General features: G+C 47.4%; 1 protein-coding gene across 1 annotated transcript in view; it reads right to left on the reverse strand.

Moving 5' to 3' along the window:
• The window catches only part of ARID4B (AT-rich interaction domain 4B), a gene marked incomplete at its 3' end in the record, with an annotated part of 1,242,797 nt that extends 1,233,907 nt beyond the window's left edge, over positions 1 to 8,890 (reverse strand). The window contains 1 exon segment of the mRNA XM_082250934.1: positions 8,766 to 8,890. Coding sequence (XP_082107060.1) covers positions 8,766 to 8,863 — 98 coding nt within the window. The 5' untranslated portion in view covers positions 8,864 to 8,890.
• Between the last annotated feature and the right edge of the window lie 14,547 nt (positions 8,891 to 23,437).

Here is a 23,437-nt window from a genome sequence, read left to right on the forward strand (position 1 = left end):
CAGCAGATACCAGCTGTTGTCAGCTGTCCCCTGCACACCGCTTCCGTTGCTGGAGAACGGACCGGCTTCAGAAAAAAGGTATGCATAGCAATTTTTGCTTTACAGCGCTAAATAGGTTAGTTTAGATTGTGGCTGCAAGTAGATTTAGAGATTTTAGTTTTAGGCTGAACTACCACTTTATCCAGGAGTCTCCACACTGTCTAAAGAAAGGGCCAGATTATCCTTTCAAACGCACTATGGCCAGTGCAAGTAGAAACTGTCAGATCCTTACTTGCATCCACAATCTAAGTTTAATCTATCTAGCCCTGTAAAACAAAATCTCTATACATGCCTGAAGCCGCCCCGGTCTGGTCTTGAGCGGCGGAAGCTGTGCGCAGGAGACAGCTGCCAATGGCTGGGAAATGCCTGGCAGGTTACTATGGGGCTTTCGTTGTTGGCTGCCTCTTCTGCACACTCCCACACACTGAAGCCGCTGCAGACATCAGTGTGGGACCGGACTAGAGTGGCTTCAGAAAATGTATTTTTTTCTTTACAAGGCTAAATATGTTAGTCTTAGATTGTGGTTGCAAGTAGATTTAGAAATTTTAGTTTTAGGGTCCATGTACACGGGACGCTGGAAATGGCTGTTTAGGAGCAGTTGGGCGTTTTTTTCAGAAGCCATGTTATCTTATCTGTCCATGTACACATGGTCGTTTACAGTCATTTGCAGGCAGTTGCGTTCAGGGACTTTTTTTAGAACGCAATTATTTGCGTTCGAACGTGTGTTTCCCAGCGTTTCAAATGCAGAAACGCGGCCGAACGTGACTGAACGTGATGAACCTACGTTCAGCCACGTTATAAGTTTTTTTTCTTCCATTCAAAATCAATGGTTCCCTATGGGAGCCTATTGATTTGAATGGAAGTCGCACCGCAAGTCGGATCCGACTTGCGGCGCGACCTGCACTGTGAGAATCTTGAGGGGGAACTCCACGCAAAAAAATGGGAAAAAAAAAACTGCGTGGGGGGTCCCCCCCAGGTTCCAAACAAGGCCCTTCGGGTCCGGCATGGAATTTGAGGGTAGCCCCACGCCGAAAAAACTGTGTGGGGTTCCCCCCAAAATCCATACCAGACCCTTGTCCGAGCATGCAGCCCGGCAGGCCAGGAAAGGGGAGGGGACGAGCGAGCGGCCCCACCCCCCCTGGACCACACCAGGCCACATGCCCTCAACATGGGGGGGTGTTGGTGCTTTGGGGCAGGGGGAGCTCTGCACCCCCCACCTCAAAGCACCTTGCCCCCATGTTGATGAGGACAAGGGCCTCATCCCCACAACCCTGGCCGGTGGTTGTGGGGGTCTGCGGGCAGGGAGCTCATCGGAGCAGAAGACCGGAGAGAAGAAGAAAAGAAGAGAGGAGCGGACAGCAAAAGAGCAGAAGACCCCGGAGAGGAGAACACAAGAAGGGCGGACAGCAAAAGAGCAGGAGACCTCGGAGAGGAGAACACAAGAAGGGCGGACAGCAAAAGAGCAGAAGACCCCGGAGAGAACACAAGAAGGGCAGACAGCAAAAGAGCAGAAGACCCCGGAGAGAAGACAAGAAGAGCCAGATGAAGATTTTTAATAAACTTTCCAAAACGTCTCCTGTCGTTATTTCCATACACTGCCTTTTATGTGGTGAATGAGTAGGGGTACAGTGTACCCCATACCCATAGGGAGGGGGTCCGGGATCTGGGGGGCCCCCTTGTTAAAGGAGGCTTCCAGATTCCGATGAGCCCCCTGCCCGCAGACCCCCACAACCACCGGCCAGGGTTGTGGGGATGAGGCCCTTGTCCTCATCAACATGGGGGCAAGGTGCTTTGAGGTGGGGGGTGCAGAGTTGCCCCTGCCCCAAAGCACCAACACCCCCCCATGTTGAGGGCATGTGGCCTGGTGTGGTCCAGGGGGGGTGGGGCCGCTCGCTCTTCCCCTCCCCTTTCCTTGCCTGCATGCTCGGATAAGGGTCTGGTATGGATTTTGGGGGGACCCCACGCCGTTTTTTTTCGGCGTGGGGCTACCCTCAAATTCCATACCGGACCCGAAGGGCCTGGTATGGAACCTGGGGGGGACCCCCACGCAGTTTTTTTCTCATTTTTGGCGTGGAGTTCCCCCTCAAGATTCTCACAGTGCAGGTCGCGCCGCAAGTCGGATCCGACTTGCGGTGCGACTTCCATTCAAATCAATAGGCTTCCATAGGGAACCATTGATTTTGAATGGAGGCAGAAAAACGCTGCTAAAAGCAACGTGGCCAAACGTGCAATAACGCAAATGGAAAAAGCTACTGAAAGCACGTTTAACAGCTGCTTTTTCCCGGCGTCAGAAATAGCTTTGCAGGACGTTTTTTCTAACGTCCCGTGTACATGGAGCCTTAGACTGAACTTCTACTTTGAAGTGGTTCTAAAGCCTTAACATTTTTTAACTTAATGAATTCCTTGCATTAGCGTAAAAAATTTTTAGGCATCAAATGTTTCCCCCTATACTTACCTGCGCTCCCATTCAATCTAGCGCTGTGCATGACTGTAGCTTTTCTCTCCCCTCACTTCCTGGATTCACTGGCTTTGCTGGGGCATTGGCTCCTGCTGCAGTCAATAAAAGCCAGTGACGAGGCAGAAGGGGCAGGTCCGAGTCACGCTGTCTTGTAAATGGACGCAGCAGTGGGGCTCAGGACCGAGCACATATGAGTGCCCCCATGGAAAGTTGCTTTCCGTTGGGGGCACTGGAGTGGAGAGGCCAGGAGCGTCTTCGGGGCACCCAAGAAGAGGTTCGGGGCTCTGCTGTGTGATTCTGTTGAACAGGGCAGGTAAGTATAGAAATGTTAGGGTTTTTTTATCGCTTTCTTTTACAATCGCTTTAAAAAAAGCAGGCTTTGTAAATTCTGATACAGCAGTGCATAGCGAATACATATATGATGAAGTGCATAAGAGCTACGTTATCTGCCACCCGCCATCATTCAGATTCATGTTTATCTTAGGCTGACTTTACTTGGATACTTGTAAGTCATTTTAGTCCTTTTTAATAAATTCTTTGTCAAGCAGTATTACACTGCGTCTTCTGCTTTTATCTATGGATAACATTTCTGGTCCCGGCCATCCATCTCCATGGTTTGTTTTCACCCCATGATTAACATCTCCTGATACCACCATCGAGGGTGGGATCCACAGATGATACTAAGTGCTGTAGACCCATTTACTATACGGTACTTGGGTCCATACGTCTATATTCATAATGGTGGTGTTGGATTTTGTACTTGGTTTGATCACCTATACAAGTTCACCTGGTTGGATTACTCATGTAAGTTTTCGATGCTTCACTTTTCACTATTGTATTTATTGGTCTCCCTTTTTCACTTATGGAAAAAAAGAAAATCCGCGCTTGTGGACAATAAACAAAGGCTGCAGCCTACCTCAAAATATGGCCGATAGGCTATATCAGGGTATGTGGGTAAGGTGAGGTAAAGTGGCGCTGCCTGATAAAAAATGGTAAAAGTAAAAAATGATTGATTAAAGTGCTATAGTGAAAATAAGTAAAACTTCCATGTAAAAGCAATCTCACAATTGATATATAAAGTTAATTAATGTATCTATAAAGTGTTGTGATGCAAAGTGCATAAATGGTATGTGTACTGATCACAGCAAATATATAAATAAAAACACTGAATATACTGTGCACTAAAATATGCATACAGTACCTTCACATCTGTGCTCTTAACAAAATAAATAAATAAATAGTGCTCATGCAGTGAGTAATTAGTCCCAACAAGACACAAAAAACAACTCCACAGTCTATATTGTTGCTGGGTGAGTCTGATTAAAATGAACTAATATGCAGTAATCAATAAAAAAAGGTGACTTTTCAAGTATAAATAAAGTGCTTCCAGTGCTTCTTTGGGGGTGATGTGAGTGATAGGTGAAAACCACAGGTGCACCCCTCCAATTGCCCCCGCACTCACCGGAGGTATGTACCCCTACAGGGGTGACAGGCCTTATTGCAGCGTAGTCTTTGTAAGGCTCCCGTGGGAGGGGGGGGGTATCTCCCTTTAGTACCAGGTGATAGTATCTCCTCTTAGGTATGGGCGATGGTAATATGCAAGGAAGAAATACTAATATAGTGATGTACCGTTAAAAAGTAGCTTTATTCCAATAAATACAAGTCAGGTACTCACATAAAATACAGTAGAATCAAGCATCCAAGCAGTAGGGGCCGCGAGTCCCTCGTTGGCGGCCGCTTCCGGGACGCTGTGCGGTTCAGCGACCGGATCTGCGTTGCAGTGGGGCGGAAATGACGTAATCGCGCACAACGCGTTTTGTCAGAGCTGCCGTCATCAGGTGCGTGGAAGCACTTTATTTATACTTGAAAAGTCACCTTTTTTATTGATTACTGCATATTCGTTCCTTTTAATCACAGACTCACCCAGCAACAATATAGACTGTGGAGTTGTTTTTTGTGTCTTGTTGGGACTAATTACTCACTGCATGAGCACTATTTATTTATTTATTTATTTATTTAGTTAAGAGCACAGATGTGAAGGTACTGTATGTATATTTTAGTGCACAGTATATTCAGTGTTTTTATTTATATATTTGCTGTGATCAGCACACATACCATTTATGCACTTTGCATCACAACACTTTATAGATACATTAATTAACTTATATATCAATTGTGAGATTGCTTTTACACTGAAGTTTTACTTATTTTCACTATAGCACTTTAAATCAATCACTTTTACCTTTACCATTTTTTTATCAGGCAGCGCCACTTTACCTCACCTTACCCACATACCCTTTTTCACTTATGTTTTCATGCACGGTCACTGGTTTGTATTAATCATTTTTTAGGGCTGCACTTTTTATTGTAATATAGTAAATACATGTCAAAGGTTTCAAAGAAGCAAGTTCCTTGAAGTTTTGAAAAACTTTGAGGATGTTCAAATAGGAGTAGGCTTGAATTAACTAACTCAGTGTGGAAAGAGTTTACGATTTTATACTATGAGCATAGAGGAGCTTTAAAAAAAAAAAAAGAGTCTAATGCCCCTTTAACACTACAGAGTCCGTCGGCGGACTCAGTTTTTCTCAGCGGGGGATCGATCCGCCGAAACCCCGCTGAGCAGGTGGATGGCAGCTCTGTCTCCACGCTGTGTGCAGAGACAGAGCTGTCAGGTCCCCGCTGTTCTCTATGGGGGAATCGGATGAGAACAGACCGTCTGTCCGTTGGTGAGAACGAACCGTCTGTCCATTCTCATCCGATCCGCTGGACAGATGGAAAATAGGGTTTCCATCCGTCCAGATTTGATAGAACGGATGTCAGCAGACATGTCTCCACTGACATTCGATGACCCAAAGAGATGCATGGGGCATCCGTTCAGATCCGCCAAAAAAATAAATAAAAAATGGACAGGTGGATCTGAACGGTCCACCTGTGTGAAAGGGACCTAATTCTGCACTCAGATCCTTAGCCCAAAATAGATCACTGGGTAGATATAGCAGCATAAATATAGCAAGCATTGCTATCAATCTTTGTGAAGAGTGGCACAAAAAAAAAAAAAAACATCAGTGCTTTGATCCACTACTGAGTGTGAATAAAAATTAAAAAAACTGGCTAAAAAGTGCACCACTGAGAGACAACCTGTGATGCAGAAAGGTATTATAGTTTAACCACTTACCGCAAAGTGACGTACCTGTACGTCGGCTGACTTTGCGTGGTTATACCGGGATGATGCCTCTAGCTAGAGGCATCATCCCGGTACCGTTGTTTAGAGCCGGCGGTCGGCTTTCTGGCGGTAACAACCGATGCGGCTTGGGAGCCGCTCGATCGTTACCCCGGCGATCGGGAGGGGACGTCCCCTCCCTCCCGCAGCTCTGCCCGGGTCTCCCGTCCCACCGGGAGACCCGAGCAACCAGCCAACCGCCGGCTGGATGGAGTCCCGATCTAAGCCAGATGTGGCTTCAATCGGGTCTCCGATGACATAACCCGGAGGCAGTGTCCATGACGACAAATCCGGGTTACTCGGCTGCTAAAGGCGGCAGATTTAAAAAGGGAGTATTCAAAAATGCAGTTTTCGGCATTTTGAATACATGGAAGTGTAGTGGAGGGTCTTTTAGACCCTCGATCCCTCCATAAAGAGTACCTGTCACTGCATATTGCTGTCACAAGGCTTGTGACAGCAATGAAAGTGATCAGATTTATTTTTTAAACCTGTGTTAAAATTAAAAAAAAAAAAAAAAATTCACGGACACGGATGACACTTGTGTCATCCGCTCCGTATGTCCGCGTGTCATCCGCTCCGTATGTCCGCATATCATCCCATCCGTTTGCGGATGATATACAGACATAATGTATGTCTATGGGGATTGCGGATGTCAGCGGATGACACCGCTGACATCTGATTTTGTATCCGTTCCGTTTTTTAAACGGAGGAAAAATAGGGTTCTGTTCCGTTCCAAAAAAATGGAACAGAACTGAAAGGACGAAAATCGGATGTCAGCGGATGGTCATCTGCAATCCCATTGACATGTATTATGTCCGTTTTTCATCCGCAAAAAAATAGGATGAAATACGGACATGCGAAGCGCCAGTGTGAAAGAGCCCAAAGAAGCAAGTTCCTTGAAGTTTTGAAAAACTTTGAGAATGTTCAAATATATAGGAGTAGGCTTGAATTAACAAACTCAATGTGGAAAGAGTTTAGGATTTTATACTATGAGCATAGAGGAGCTAAAAAAAAAAAAAAAAAAGTCTAATGCTGCACTCAAGATCTTTAGCCCAAAAAATATATAACACTGGATAGATATAGCAGCATAAATATAGCAAGCATTGCTATCAATGTTTGTGGAGAGTGGCAAAAAAAAAAAAAAACACACCAGTGCTGTGAATAAAAAAAAACACAGGCTAAAAAGTGCACAACTGAGAGAGAACATGTGATGCAGAAAGGGAACAAGACTGACTGATGCACAGATTGGGCCTCTTGGTCTCTGGTCTTGTTGAACATTTGCAGGGCATTTCCTTTGATTGGTTACACTGTGATGCTGCAGTCTCGTGTACCATATGTAATCCACCCTTCTTAGCTGCAACCATCTGAAACCTATTCGCTGGGTCCCACTACACTATTTATCTACCGTAAATAGTAATCTGTCTCAGCCAGAATTACATGGAGAAAATAGATAGCCAGTCTTTTACAATTATAGACAAATATGAATGCACCTAGCTGAGAACAAGCCGATCGTAAGGAAGATACTCTGGTTTCAGCACTCAGACTTGCCAAATCTAGCTACATCAAAAAAAAAAATGAAGTCATATAGCAAAGACTGCCTGCGACAATCCATAAACGATCTTCGTCAACTGATAGTAGTAGCGCAGAGTTCGCTCCCAGCGATTCCGATCAAAACGATCGGCTTTCAAACAATGGCCATCGAGTTCAGAGATTTGTCAGCAGCAGTCTTGTGTCATTTGGAAAGGCGCCGCTTACAGCGACAGATTCGCCTTGTCCACCGAGCTATACAGGACGGGTTGTCAGCCGCTGACAGAAAGGGACTGCAGGCCTCGGGGGGAGAGAAACCAAACGAGGAGGCTGGAGTCACTTCAGGGCAGCAAAGGAAATAAAAAGAGCGGACACATTTCACCTGTACTGAGAGCTCGGAACAAAACAAGGCAGCCCTGCAGCAGCCCAGCAAAACAATGGGAAGCTGCCGCTGCAGTCGGGGCTCCCGCGTAACGGCATCGGGCGCGCACAAAGCTGAGGGAACATAAGGGAACGAACACACACACACAGCAGAGGTAACACACACAGCTGAGGTAACACTCACACACAGCTGAGTTAACACTCACACACACAGCTGAGGGAAGACACACACACACACAGCTGAGGTAACACACACACAGCTGAGGTAACATGAGGGAGGGAACGAACACACACACAGCCGAGGTAACACACACACACACAGCCGAGGTAACACACACACAGCCAAGGTAACACACACACACACACAGCCGAGGTAACACACACACACACAGCCGAGGTAACACACACACACACACAGCCGAGGTAACACACACACACACACACAGCCGAGGTAACACACACACACACACAGCCGAGGTAACACACACACACACACAGCCGAGGTAACACACACACACACACACACACAGCCGAGGTAACACACACACACACACAGCCGAGGTAACACACACACACACACACAGCCGAGGTAACACACACGCACACAGCCGAGGTAACACACACGCACACAGCCGAGGTAACACACACACACACACAGCCGAGGTAACACACACACACACAGCTGAGGGAAGACACACACACACACACAGCTGAGGGAAGACACACACACACACACACAGCTGAGGGAAGACACACACACACAGCTGAGGGAAGACACACACACACAGCTGAGGGAAGACACACACACACACACACACACACACACACAGCTGAGGGAAGACACACACACACACACACACACAGCTGAGGGAAGACACACACACACACAGCTGAGGTAACACTCACACACAGCTGAGGGAAGACACACACACACACACAGCTGAGGGAAGACACACACACACAGCTGAGGGAAGACACACACACACACAGCTGAGGGAAGACACACACACACACACAGCTGAGGGAAGACACACACACACACAGCTGAGGGAAGACACACACACACACACAGCTGAGGGAAGACACACACACACACAGCTGAGGGAAGACACACACACACACAGCTGAGGGAACACTTACATGTGTCGTTGTGCAGAGCCAGGACGTTTGCGGCCGCCGTCTCCTTTTTCTTCGAGCACCGTAACGCCGTCCGCGTACAGAGGAGCGCCGGTGACCATTACATCTCACAGGATTAAACTCCGGCGACCTCTGCCAGTTCCATAGCGCCAAACAAGTCCTCCACCTGCTTTCACCAGCAGCCTCCCGCTTGTGTTTTTTTTTTCTCTCTTATTCCTGTCTGAGCCCGGCCTGGAACGCAGGGTTAGCAAAGTCTACAGACTGACCCGGCTATACCCTCATCACGTCTTCCCGGAGCCTAAAATCCTACTCTCCTTCCACACACCGAGGCATACCGTCATCCACAACCACTTAGTACCACCCACTGTGTGCTGTAACTGTCAGCCTAAGGGCCCACCTCCTAGTGCGCTCATTGGTTACGAACTAGCGCCCCCTTCCTTTTGGCCAATCATCAGTAGGTTGTCTGTGTTCCACGGGTTTGACGGTAAATGTAGTTCATAATGTCCACAGGGTAACTGAGTCTCTGCGCTACAACCGCTCGGTAAACTACAGGTTCCAGACATAAACAAACGCAGCTTTATTTATTTATTTCTCCTTACATGTGTTGGGATTGGAGGGGGAATTGGTGCTTTAGATGAGTCATAGTTGGATACCCTATGTGAGCTAAGGCAGCGACCATACAGTGAGATAATTTATATTACTCTCTAGATGTCATGTGGGACATACTACTCCTGAAATATTTCCATTGGGAAATATTTCATAAACTTGCAATAGGAGATGATGCTGAAGTTGGCTCCTTATTCGGCCAGTTTCATTTTCAACTGCTGAAGTTGACTCCTAATTCGACCAGCTTCTTATTAAAGTTGGATCTTTATTCACAAAAGTGCTTTTTTACTTACCAATCATATGCAAAGTTTATAATACACTGTAAACTTTGGCAACAGTTCTGTCTCCCTAACTGCAATGAATTTAAAGGGGTAATTCTGAATAAATACCCTTTTCTCTATGGAAACCATCTTGACTTGTCCGAATTCCAATTGTTTTCTACCCATTGGGCCTCCTTCTATATATAAAAGTTCAATTTGGCCTGAGCCAAGTGATATAAATCATGAAATTTGGTACCCTGAAATCCATTCATTTCAATGGGATATTTTGAATAGCAAACCAAGCTATTCCTATTGGAAAACCATATTGGATCACCTAAATTCCACTTGTTTTATACTCATTAGGCCTCCTTCTATATAGACAAGTTCAATTTGGCTTGAGCCAAGTGATCTAAATTATGAAAAATGGCACCAAACTTGGCACCCAGTCATCTATGCATTTCAAAGAGGAATTCCCAATAAGAAGCTAAATAATTCCTATAGGAAAACCATCTTGGCTCACCCAAATTCTACTTGTTTTATATTCATTGGGCCTGCTTCTATATAGAAAAATCAATTTGGCCCGAGCCAAGTGATATAAAATCATGAACTAAGGCACCAAACTTGGCACCCTGTCATCCATTCCTTTCAATAGGAAATTCCAAATAAGCCAAGTAATTCCTATATGAAAATCATCTTGGCTCACCCAAATTACACTTGTTTTCTACTCATTAGTCCTCATTCTATATTTAAAAAAAAATTCCTATCAAATACTTACCGTAATTTTCCTTTCCTGATGGACTCCATGGCAGCCTACGTGTGGGTTAGTCCCACCTCCTCCTACCTCATAGGACCCTGCTCCCATACATGTTTGCTCTGCACCAGTGGCCTTGTTCCATAAATAGCCTACTCCAGCAGGTGGGAGGGGACTCCAGCTGCCATGGAGTCCATCAGGAAAGGAAAATTACAGTAAGTATTTGATAGGATATTTTCAGTTTTCCTGAAAGACTCCATGGCAGCCTACGTGTGGGAAATAACTAGGCGAACACACCAGGATGGGCAACTGCTGCTCAAAATAAAGTTTAATTTGCACCATCAACAGATAGTATCCACAAACCAAAATTAACAGATGATAAGGAAGCTGGCTCAATACAATAATGAGCCATAAAAGTATGAATCAAAGACCACGAAGCTACCTTGCATATCACATTAGGAGCAACATGACGAGAATCTGCCCAGGACATCGACACACCTCTAGTTGAATGTACAGTCACTGCTTCTGGAGGCGCCAAACTAGGGATCGACCGATTATCGGCAACACCGATATATCAGGGGCCGATATGCACTTTCCCCGTTATATCGAAATCGGCCTTTGCATTTACCGATAGTGCCTTGACATCATCGCGTATGTTGCGCCACACGTCTCCACGCACTGGGCAGCTCTTAGGCCGCCTCCCTCAGCCTCGTTACAGTGTGTTTTACCCTCCACAGCCACACTGGAGTCTGCATGCTGCACAGTCGGTCGGGACAGTGAGTGATCTAGTTCTAAATCACAGTGACCAGACACACGTTCTGTAACACAGCTGCTGCGGCCACCCACCCCCCACACCTGCCCAGTGCCAGCCACTGCCACCCAGTCCCACACACCCACTGTGTGCCAGCCAGCCACAGGCCCTGCCTGAGTCCTGACTGTACCAGCTAGCCAGCCACAGGCCCTGGGCCTGTACATGCCAGCCACCCATCACACAGTATACCAGCCAGTCAGCAAGCCACGGAAGGGTGCCAGCCAGCCATCAAAGGGTGCCAGCCACCCAACCACAGGGTGCCAGCCAGCCACCAAAGGGTGCCACCCACCCACTAAGGGGTGCCACTGCCAGTCAGCCACCCACCAAAATGGTGCCAGACAGCCACCTACCACAGGGTGCCACTGCCAGCCACCCACCCACCACAGGGTGGCAGCCAGCCACGAAAGGGTGCCACCCACCCATTAAGGGGTGCCACTGTTAGTCAGCCACCCACCAAAATGGTGCCAGCCAGCCACGAAAGGGTGCCACTGCCAGCCAGCCACTCACCACAGGGTGCCACTGCCAGCCAGCCAGCAAGCCACCCACCACAGGGTGCCAGCCAGCCACTCATTACAGGGAGCCAGCCGCCCACCCACCACAGGGTGCCACTGCCAGCCAGCCAGTCACCACAGGGTGCCAGCCATCCACCCACCAAAGGGTGCCAGCCACTCATCACCACAGGGTGCCAGCCAGCCATTTTGTTTAATCCTATATTAGTGTATTTTCAAGTTTCAATGGAGATAGATGGAGATAGAAAAATTAAAAGTGTGGTCGGGGTCTATTTCTCTTCTCCATCTCCAGGAAAATCAGCAGCACTGTGCAACCCTTGCAAAAACAATGTAAGCATGGGATCAATAACTGCAAAAAACATAAATACGTCTAATCTTTGGGCCCATCTAAGAGTTCATCATGTTGAATTGTATAATGCAGGACAGAAAAAAACAAAATGAATAACAAGGTGAAACATCACTATCCCAGGCAACAATAACAGATATGTTTCAGAAAAAAACAGGTGGCAAAAATCTCATGGAAGATCCCAAATGTTGGATAGAGTAATCACAGAAATGATGGCCACTGATAACCAGCCATTTACAATAGAGTCTGACTCTGGATTTAAGCAGTTGCTGTCCATGCTTGAGCCAAGGTACACACTGAAGAGTGACAAATTTTATCGAACTGAAATGCTGCAAAAGATTCACCAAAAGGTCATTGACAAAGTAAAGACTATGCTGCAGACTGGGGGGGCGTGGTGGAGTGATGACGGTGTGAGGAGGTGCTCTGTGTGAGCTCCACGCTGCTGCCTCCCTGAGTACACCTGTGTGGCCGGATCCGGTCATGCTTGCCGGTCGGTAACCTCCGAGGGATGCCTGCAAGAGCTCGGGGAAGCTGCCGCCAATCACGGGTGCAAACCCGTAGCCAGGAAAGGTCCACAGCGGGGGAGATAGGGCGCTATTTCCCCGGCAAGGTGATAACCGGAGTGTCAGGCGGCGCTAAGAGCGGTGTCACGGATCTGCAGATCCCGGAGCTGCTGGGGAGTGTCAGCGTCGCTGAAGGAGAGGAGACAAACGAAGCGGTACAACAGCTGGTGGAAGGGGGGACTACCGGTACTAGGAACACTCCCAGTGTGGAACAGAGGATCCAGGAAACCCAGGATACCCCAGAGAAGGAGAGGGAGGTAGCCCAGGAGGTAGAAAAAGAAAAGGAATATAAGGTGCTGGGAATGCAATTACCCGCAGAGTCCACAATGGAGGAGTCCACAATGCGGAGTCCAGGGGAGACGCAACGGAGTGACACCCCAACATCCCTACAGGAGGATAAGGGGCTTGCAGACCCAAAATCAGATATTTTGATATTGCTTAAAGCACTCCCAACGAAATTGGATATTGAAAATATGATGGCAAAGATGGAGGAGACTCACCGGCGGGAGATGAAGGAACTACGTAAGGATATTGGTGATATCTCAGACAAGGTGGATAAAGGTGCAGAGACAGTAATATCCCTAACAGGCAGAGTAGAGGAGATTGAAAAAAAATACAAGGGCCAGGGGGATATGCTGGCTTCTATGCAATTAAGAATGGAGGATATGGAAGACCGGAGCCGCCGGAATAACTTGAGGGTAAGAGGACTGCCCGAACAGGTAAAAAGGGATCAACTTCAAGAGGCGGTAAGAGATATACTCCTTAAAGTAATAGACTCTAGTCGTGATGATAGCATAATATTGGACAGGGTCCATAGAACCCCGGGGCCCAAAGCGGGAGACTCTGATAGAGTAAGGGACGTAATATGTCGGGTCCACTATTTCTCCCAGAGGGAAGAAATATTGAGGAAGGTATGGCTCAAGGGTCCTATTGATTATATGGGAGCTAAGATAAAGATATTACCGGACTTGTCTGGAGCCACACTGACCCATAGAGCTATGCTGAGACCGATACTGGAGAAAGCTAAGGAGTTGGGTTTTACATACCATTGGGGATATCCGCTAATGGTAACATTTCATAGAGAGTCCACGTATTTCACCTTGAGATCCAAGATGGACCTGCAGGGGTTATTTGAATACTTGGGCATTAAGGAATTATATGTTTCGGATTGGAGAGCTGTTTTGCCCCAGTATTTGGACAGGAATATTAACAGAAGGAGAGAGACCGGAAAACACAGAGTCTGAAGAGGAATCACCAAGATTCTGAGAGAATATAACTCCTGGATGGACATGATTTGACTTATTTTTCCCTTTTTGTTTTTGTTTTTTTTTCCCTTTTTCTTTTTGGGCCCCTTTTTTTGCCCCCCCCCCCTTTTTATTAATGAAATTTTGGGTTGCTTAAGTACCCCTCGCTCCCCTTTTTTTTTTTTTTTTTTTTTTTGAGCAAGGAAAGAGGGGAGGAGGTCTGACAGGGGAATAAGGGGGTGGAGAGGTGGGTTCGGGGGAGAGGTAATTATGGCTCCCCTTCTCCTTTTTTTTTTTTTTTTTGGTTTGTTACCTCCTTTGGAGAGAAGATTTCTCCATGCTTTTTTTTTTTTTTCTTTCTCTTTTCTTCTTCCTTATTCTCTCTCCCTTTAGGGGAAGATATGAGAGAATTTTGGGGCGCTCTCTGGACATAATTAGAGCCAGATAGACCTTGTATTAATTATCAATTAATTATTACCCCCCTCAGACATCCTCCCCCCTACCTGGGTATAGCTGAGAGATTGGTTAAGTAGAAGGAGAGAGGAGATGTATAATACACAGCACATTTAATATACACGCGGTTGGAATATTTTTAGGCCATATGGCCCTGTTTTTTATATATTTTTTTTTTTTTTTATCTTCCTTCACCGTTCTCTTATTTTATTTTAAGAGATATGAGGAACGTATCACTCAAGCACTTAAAAACACTTAAAAATTGTTAGGGATGTTTATCTTGCTCCCCTGGGGGCAGGAAACAACATTCCCCTGGCACCCTCCCATAGGTGGGGGTTGATATATTTTTATTTTTATTTATTTTTTATTTTTTTTTTATTCCTATTCACTAATTTATTCACTTTTTGTTTTGGTGTTATTTGCTCTTTTTGATAGAGGTCACAATATTTTTTATTTTTTTTTTTTTTTGGCACTAACAATGGATGGTTTGGTTGAGATTTTCAACAGTAGGCACTTGGGTAATAGGGGGGGTGTGATAACCCCCCCCCCCTTTTTTTTTTTTTTTTGCTCTCCTCTCCTTTCTACTTATCTACATGCCGTTGAATGTTTTAAGTGGACCTAAGGAGTTGAAGATAATTAATTGTTGTAGGGTGAGGGGGATGGAGAGTGGGACGGAGAGTGGGAGGGAGAGAGAAATACGTCACAGAGAATATCTGAGATAGGAAGATGTTCATTAATGTGGAGGTAACACCATATCATTAAAGGAGACCAATTAATAGGAGTTGTGTGATAAGGGTAGTGAATGAATAAATAACAATGGAGTACTGGATCCGACCAGACAAAGGGAGGCAGTGAGCTGATTCTCGCTCCGTGCATTGCCTCACCACGGACCTTTTTGTAGGTGAACGCAAGACACACTAAGGAGCGTGAGGGGCGTTTGATATAACAAGGTGTTATTAGTAGGGTGGGAAGGGAGGGTGGGGTGGGGGATTTTGGTTTTGTGGGGTTTTTTTTTCCCTTTTTTTTTTTTTTTTTTTTTTTTTTCTCCTCCTCCTAACTCTGGACATAAAATATAAATCTAAATGGCGACTATAAAATGTATAACACTAAATGCAAGAGGTCTGAACATACCTGAGAAAAGACACATGTTACTAAATTATTTTAAAAGGGTCCCAAATAGATATAGCATTAGCACAGGAGACACATTTTAAAGAAACCAAAGTACCCATACTTAGAAATAAAAACTTTCCATGGGGGTACCATTCGACAATGTCACGGAACCATGAACCAGACGTACAACAACAGATAAGTGAAAATAAGCAAGCTTTATTGAAAAACAAGCTATAAAGCAAAAGTCCAAACAGAAGGCGAAACCGATGCAGAGTCTTTGCGAAGCCAGGGATCAGGAACCAGCAGGGTAGTCAGACGAAGCCAGGATCAGGAACCAGCAGGGTAGTCAGACGAAGCCAGGATCAGGAACCAGCAGGGTAGTCAGACGAAGCCAGGAACAGGAACCAGAAGCAGCAGCAGTCTTAGAAGCATGTGAACACAGGAGGACCAAGCAGGGAACTGAAGCCACAGAACTCCTATATATATGAGCTAGGCATCCAGCTCCTCCCAGTGGGAAGGAGGAGCCGCAGGGTGGGAGGCTACAAGAAACCCAGAAACCAAGATGGCCGCCAGCACATGTCAAACGAAGGAGAACAGCAAGAAGGTAAGACCATGACAGTACCTCCCCCTCAAGGGCCCCTCCTCCGCGGAGTAAAGAACGGTTTCTGAGGGAAGCGTGCGTGGAAGGCTCGGAGCAAGGCAGGAGCATGGACATCTGCGGAGGGAACCCAGGAACGCTCCTCTGGACCATAACCACGCCAATGAACCAAAAACTGCACCCGACCGCGGACCATGCGTGAGTCCAGGATATTGCTCACCTCATACTCCTCACGATTGCCCACTCGGACCGGACGAGGCCGAGGAACCGAGGAAGTGAAACGATTACACACCAGTGGCTTCAACAGGGAGACATGAAACACGTTGGAGATCCGCATGCCAGGAGGAAGCGCAAGGGCATAGGCTACCGGGTTTACCCTGCGAAGCACTCGGAAGGGACCAACAAAGCGAGGCGCCAGCTTGGGAGTGGGCACTCGAAGGTTGAGGTTGCGGGTGGACAACCATACACGGTCTCCGGCCTGGTAGGAAGGAGCAGGCGCTCGTCTGCGATCAGCCTGGAATCTCTGGCGCTGCGCAGAGACCTCAAGGGACTTCTGGATCTGTACCCAAGAAGCACGTAGGACGGAAAGGTGATCCTCCACAGCCGGAATATCCTGGGGAGAGAATACCTCCGGTAACACGGCAGGTTGGAACCCATAGTTGGCCATGAAGGGAGACGTCCCAGAGGAAGAGTTCACCGCCGTGTTCCTGGCAAACTCGGCACAAGGCAGGAGGTCAACCCAATTGTCTTGGTGATCGGAGACATAGCAACGAAGGAATTGCTCCAAGGCCTGATTGGATCGTTCTGCGGCCCCATTGGACTGAGGGTGGTAGGCCGAGGAGAAGGAGAGATGAATCCCCAACTGGGAGCAAAAGGCGCGCCAGAACCTGGACACAAACTGACTCCCCCGATCCGACACAATCTCCTTGGGCAAACCGTGCAACCGGAAGACCTCCCTGGCAAAAATCGTGGCCAACTCCTGTGCAGAGGGTAACTTCTTGAGAGGAACACAGTGGCACATTTTGGAAAACCGATCCACAATCATGAGAATGACCGTATGGCCTCGGGATGCAGGGAGGTCCACAATGAAATCCATCCCCAGGTGTGACCATGGGCGCTCCCCGGTGGCTATGGGTTGCAGAAGGCCCAACGGAAGGTGCCGAGGGGACTTACTCTGGGCACAAACGGAGCATGCCGCTACATATGCGGCGATGTCGGAACGTAGGGAAGGCCACCAGAACAGACGTGAAACAGCCCAGGACAGCTGATTCTTTCCAGGATGCCCCGCGGTCTTGGAGTTATGGTAGGTTCGCAACAACCGAGTGCGCAACTCCTCAGGCACAAAACATCTGCCGTTGGGTCTCCCAGAGGGAGCACCAGATTGAGCCGCCAAAATCTGCTCACCCAGGGGAGAGGTCAGGCTGGTGCGAATGGCGGCCAGGATCTGATTCGGAGGTATGACCGAAGTCGGAATCGACTCCTCCCTGGACAGGTCGGAGTACTGCCGTGATAAGGCATCCGCCCTGATGTTCTTGGAACCGGGTAGGTAGGAGACCACGTAATTAAAACGTGACAAGAACAGAGCCCATCTGGCCTGACGTGGTGTCAATCTCTTGGCCTCAGAGAGGTAGGTCAGATTCTTGTGGTCCGTCAGGATGAGGACCGGAACCACCGAACCCTCGAGCAAGTGCCTCCATTCTTTAAGAGCCTGCACGATGGCCAATAACTCCCTGTCACCAATCTGGTAGTTGCACTCCGCGGAAGACAGTTTCCGGGAGTAAAACCCACAAGGAAGCAGAGGACCCTCTGGTGTTCTACGCTGAGACAGAAGGGCGCCTACTCCCGTCTCAGACGCGTCCACCTCGAGGACAAAGGGCAACCCAGGGTTGGGATGCGACAGAATCAGAGCCGACACAAAGGCGGACTTTAGAGCCTCAAAAGCTCGGATGGCCTCGGGCGGCCAGACCTGGGAATTACTGCCCTTCCTGGTCAGATCCGTGAGAGGCTTGGCTAGCATGGAAAAGTCCCTGATGAACTTCCGATAATAATTGGCGAAGCCCAAAAAGCGCTGCAGGGAGCGAAGACCACTGGGCTGGGGCCACTGTAAGACAGCCGAAACCTTCTCAGGATCCATGGAGAACCCCTCAGCGGAAATGATGTAACCTAAGAAAGTTACCTGGGATCGGTGAAATTCGCATTTCTCAAGCTTACCGAACAGCTTGTTCTCTCGTAACCGTTGCAACACTCGTTTGACATCCAGAATGTGGGTCTCCATGGACTCAGAATATACCAAGATGTCATCCAAATAGACCACCACACACTGCTGCAACAGGTCACGGAAAACATCGTTGATGAATTCCTGAAAGACTGCGGGCGCATTGCACAGCCCAAAGGGCATAACCAAGGATTCATAATGACCGGTCCTGGTGTTAAACGCGGTCTTCCACTCATCGCCCGCCTTGATCCTTACGAGGTTATATGCCGCCCTCAGGTCGAGTTTGGTAAAGACCGTGGCCCCTTTAAGGCGATCGAACAGCTCGGAAATCAAGGGTATCGGGTAAGCGTTCTTGATCGTGATGCGATTGAGACCCCTGTAATCGATGCAAGGCCTCAACTCACCGCCCTTCTTTTTCACAAAGAAAAATCCAGCCCCTGCCGGGGACGAGGATTTGCGAATGTGTCCGCGTGAAAGCGCCTCCCTCACGTACTCCTCCATGGCCTCATTCTCCGCTACCGACAGTGGATAGACCTTGCCACGAGGAGGAACGGCACCAGATTGTAACTCGATGGCACAATCGTATGGGCGGTGCGGAGGTAGGGCAACCGCGCGCACCTTATCGAATACATCCCGGTACTCCTCGTATTCAGGGGGCAACAGAGAGTCCGAGGAAGTACACAGCAACTTGACAGGCCCATGGATGCAACTAGCCCCACACTGCGGTGACCACGAGAGGATCTCGGCCGATCTCCAATCGAAAATCGGATTATGCTTCTGGAGCCAGGGGTACCCCAAGACCACCGAGTAGTGTGGAGACGAAATAACCTGGAAGCAGACCGACTCTCTGTGGACGGCACCAATGGCTAACCCCACTGGAAGGGTCTCATGAGTCACGTGTGGCGGCAGAAGGGGTCTGCCGTCTATCGCCTCAAGAGCCAGAGGAGAACCTCGAGCCTGCAGAGGAATGGAATTGGCGGCAGCGAACACACTATCAATGAACAAACCACCAGCACCAGAGTCCACCAACGCCTGGGTCGTCACCGAGCCCCCGACCCAGGAGAGGACAACAGTGATCAGTGGTTTGTCAACACGGGAAACCGGGGACGAGGAGACTCCACCCAAGATCTGCCCCCGACAGGATCTCAGGTGCGAGCGTTTCCCGAACGGTTCGGACATGCCAACCGAAAATGCCCACCGAGACCACAGTACATGCACCGGCCCTCGCGTCTCCGGAGTACCCTCTCCCCCTCGGACAGGCGAGCAAACCCCAGCTGCATGGGTTAACCCCCAGACAAGTCATCCCCAGGAGGCGTGGGAGGAGAGGGAGGCACGGGTGGGACAGCAAAGGTAGGCGCCAATCTGTTAGGAGGCCTCCGCAGACTCTCCTTAAAGGAAGGTCTCTCCCTGAGTCTGGTGTCAATCAATATCAGGAAAGAAATAAGAGACTCGAGCTCCACTGGTAGGTCCTTAGCTGCAACCTCATCCTTCAAGGCATCCGAGAGACCATGAGAGAAAGCAGCGACCAGAGCCTCATTATTCCAGCCCACCTCTGCTGCCAGGGTACGAAACTCAATGGCGTATTCAGCTACGGATCGTGAACCCTGTCTGATGGACATAAGGAGCTTCGCAGCAGAGGCAGCACGAGCCGGCACATCGAATACCTTCCGAAGAGAAGCAACAAAACCGGAAAATTCGGCAACCACCGGATTGTTGTTCTCCCATAAAGGGCTGGCCCAAGCCAAGGCCTTGTCCGAGAGCAGCGAGATTAAGAAGCCCACCTTTGATCTCTCAGTAGGAAAGGCATGTGGCAGCAACTCGAAATAAATGCCCACCTGGTTAAGGAAACCTCGGCACTGAGTTGGCTCTCCCCCAAAGTGCTGTGGAAGGGGGGCAGAACCGGACATACCCCGAAACACCGCAGGCGCAACAACAGGTGTCGGGGTAGACTCTGGCGCAACAACCGGAGCGGCAGTAGGAGCGGGACCAGGAGCGACAACCGACCCATCGGCAACGGGAGCGAAATGAGCCGTGCGTTCAAGCACGGTTTGCAACGCCACGGCGAACTGACCCAACAGGTGATCCTGCTGATCAAGTCTGGCAACCAGCGTGGGTAGTGAGGATGGCCCTGTACCGTCAGAATTCATGGCCTGTGGTACCGTGCGTTCAAGCAGGGTTTGCAACGCCACGGCGACCCGACCCAACAGGTGATCCTGCTGATCAAGTCTGGCAACCAGCGTGGGTAGCGAGGATGGCCCTGTACCGTCAGAATTCATGGCTTGGTCCTAATGTCATGGAACCATGAACCAGACGTACAACAACAGATAAGTGAAAATAAGCAAGCTTTATTGAAAAACAAGCTATAAAGCAAAAGTCCAAACAGAAGGCGAAACCGATGCAGAGTCTTTGCGAAGCCAGGGATCAGGAACCAGCAGGGTAGTCAGACGAAGCCAGGATCAGGAACCAGCAGGGTAGTCAGACGAAGCCAGGATCAGGAACCAGTAGGGTAGTCAGACGAAGCCAGGAACAGGAACCAGAAGCAGCAGCAGTCTTAGAAGCATGTGAACACAGGAGGACCAAGCAGGGAACTGAAGCCACAGAACTCCTATATATATGAGCTAGGCATCCAGCTCCTCCCAGTGGGAAGGAGGAGCCGCAGGGTGGGAGGCTACAAGAAACCCAGAAACCAAGATGGCCGCCAGCACATGTCAAACGAAGGAGAACAGCAAGAAGGTAAGACCATGACAGACAAATAAAGAGGTAAAATCAAAAGGGGTATCTATCCTCTTAGCCAAGAGAATGCCATGGTCTTTACAAGATATACAGACAGATACTGAGGGGAGGTACATCTTTATTAAGGGAACAATAGGAGAGGTGAAGGTAACGTTGGCAAATATATACGCCCCCAACCAGAAACAGGTGAGCTTTCTTACGAAGGTCTTAAATAAACTGGCAGACTTTACAGAGGGACAACTGATTCTGGGAGGAGACATAAATATCCCTTTAAACCCCCTGATAGACACTTCAGCAGGATGCTCCTCAGTCCCTTTGAGTAGTAGTAAGCAAATAAGTCAAGAACTATATAAACACCAACTTGTGGACGTATGGCGCCTTACCCACTCCGGGGAAAAAGATTATACGTATTTTTCATCAGTACATAAACTATACACAAGAATAGATTATTTCTTTATCCCTCATAGACAATTACAAGCAATTAAAAAAGTTGAGATTGGGAACATCACATGGTCAGACCACGCACCAGTCACTTTAGAGTATTCACTTTCGGAATCCCTGGCCCTTGGGGGAAGGTTCTGGACATTGAATGAGAGCCTCTTACAGACACCTGAGATCCTCAGGGACGTAACAGAGGAACTAAAATTTTACTTTCAAACAAATGAAAATCCAGGGGGAGATATAGGGGTCCTATGGGAGGCACATAAAGTTGTGATCAGGGGTGTACTAATTAAATATGGGTCGAGAGTAAAAAAGGAGAGGATGGAAAGATTAGAAACGTTATTCAAAACTTTACACGAGAAGGAGGGTGCCCATAAAAAAGATATAACATTAAAAAACGAGAAAGAAGTGGGGGGCATAAGAAAAGAGATTAATGATCTGTTAGGTTATAAAGCAAAAGCCTCACTACAAAGAAGCCGAAAAATAGGATATGAATCAGGAGATAAGTGTGGGAAATTGTTAGCTAAAGCGGTTAAGGAGATGAAACAGACTACATATATCCCCCAAATATTGTCTCCTAAAGGCAATAAGATAGCGATACCTAGACAGATCGCCCAGGTATTTGGAGATTATTATTCGAGCTTATATAACTTAACAGATAACTTAACAACTTTATCAGAAATGGAATATGTAGCCTCTGCCCAGATGCCAAAACTATCGGAGGAAGCAGGCAAGGAACTGGACCTACCTATAGAATTGACGGAGATATTACAAGCCTTAAATATGATGAAGATTGGGAGGGCGCCAGGACCGGACGGCTTTACCCTCCAGTATTATAAGGTATTTTTCCCGATAGTTGGCCCGTATCTATTAAAATTATTTAACGGGGTGGGGCAAGGATCAAGTTTTTGTAGAGATACTCAACGAGCACACATTACAGTTCTCCCTAAAGAAGATAAAGATTTAATGTTATGTGGGAGTTATAGGCCAATATCTCTCCTTAATACGGACTTAAAAATTTTTACGAAGATATTAGCAACCCGTCTGAATCATTATATACAATCATTGATACACTTGGATCAGGTGGGCTTTATAAATAATAGAGAAGGGAGAGATAATACCACCAAAGTATTGGATTTGTTACTGGAAATTGATAAATCTCAAAAACCATGTGTCTTCCTAGGTACCGACGCAGAAAAAGCGTTCGATCGCGTGAACTGGAAATTTATGACAGCGACATTGAAACATATCGGGCTGGGAGAGATTATGATACAGAGAATCCTTTCTATATACGCTGACCCAACAGCCCAAGTGAAAGTAAATGGGATTCTATCGGACCCTTTTAAGATTAAAAACGGTACGAGACAGGGATGCCCCCTATCCCCTATCCTTTTTGTACTGTCCCTAGAACCATTCTTATGTAAAGTAAGACAAAATTTGAATATTAAAGGGGTACAAATGGGAAAGGAACAGTACAAAATTTTGGCGTATGCAGACGATTTGATATTTACATTAACAAACCCGACAATATCCCTACCTAATTTAATTAAGGAATTTGAACAATACGAGTCCATGTCAAATTTAAAAATAAATTTCAATAAGTCAGAAGCAATGGGGATAAGATTGCCTAGAAGTGCACTACAAGTATTGAAACAAAATTTTAAATTTAAATGGGCAGATAAGGCAATAAAATACTTGGGAACGTATATACCGGCCAACCCTGATTTGGTATACGAATTGAATTTCAAACCTCTTTTGAATACAATTGGTTCTAAACTAGAAAAATGGAAGACGGGCTTATTCTCTTGGCTGGGGAGATGCAATCTTATTAAGATGTCTATCTTACCCAGATTTTTATATTTACTCCAGACATTGCCAGTAAAGATTCCGATAGGATATTTCAAACAGATAAACTCAATATTTATAAAATTTATATGGGCAAATAAGAAGCCGAGGATTTCAAGACAATTACTTACATTGCCAAAAAAATATGGAGGTACAGGGATACCAGATATTCAAAAATACTATTATGCCT

This window comes from Pelophylax lessonae, assembly GCF_965119305.1.
Source record: "Pelophylax lessonae genome assembly, chromosome: 3".
In the NCBI taxonomy this organism is placed as follows: Eukaryota; Metazoa; Chordata; class Amphibia; order Anura; family Ranidae; genus Pelophylax; species Pelophylax lessonae.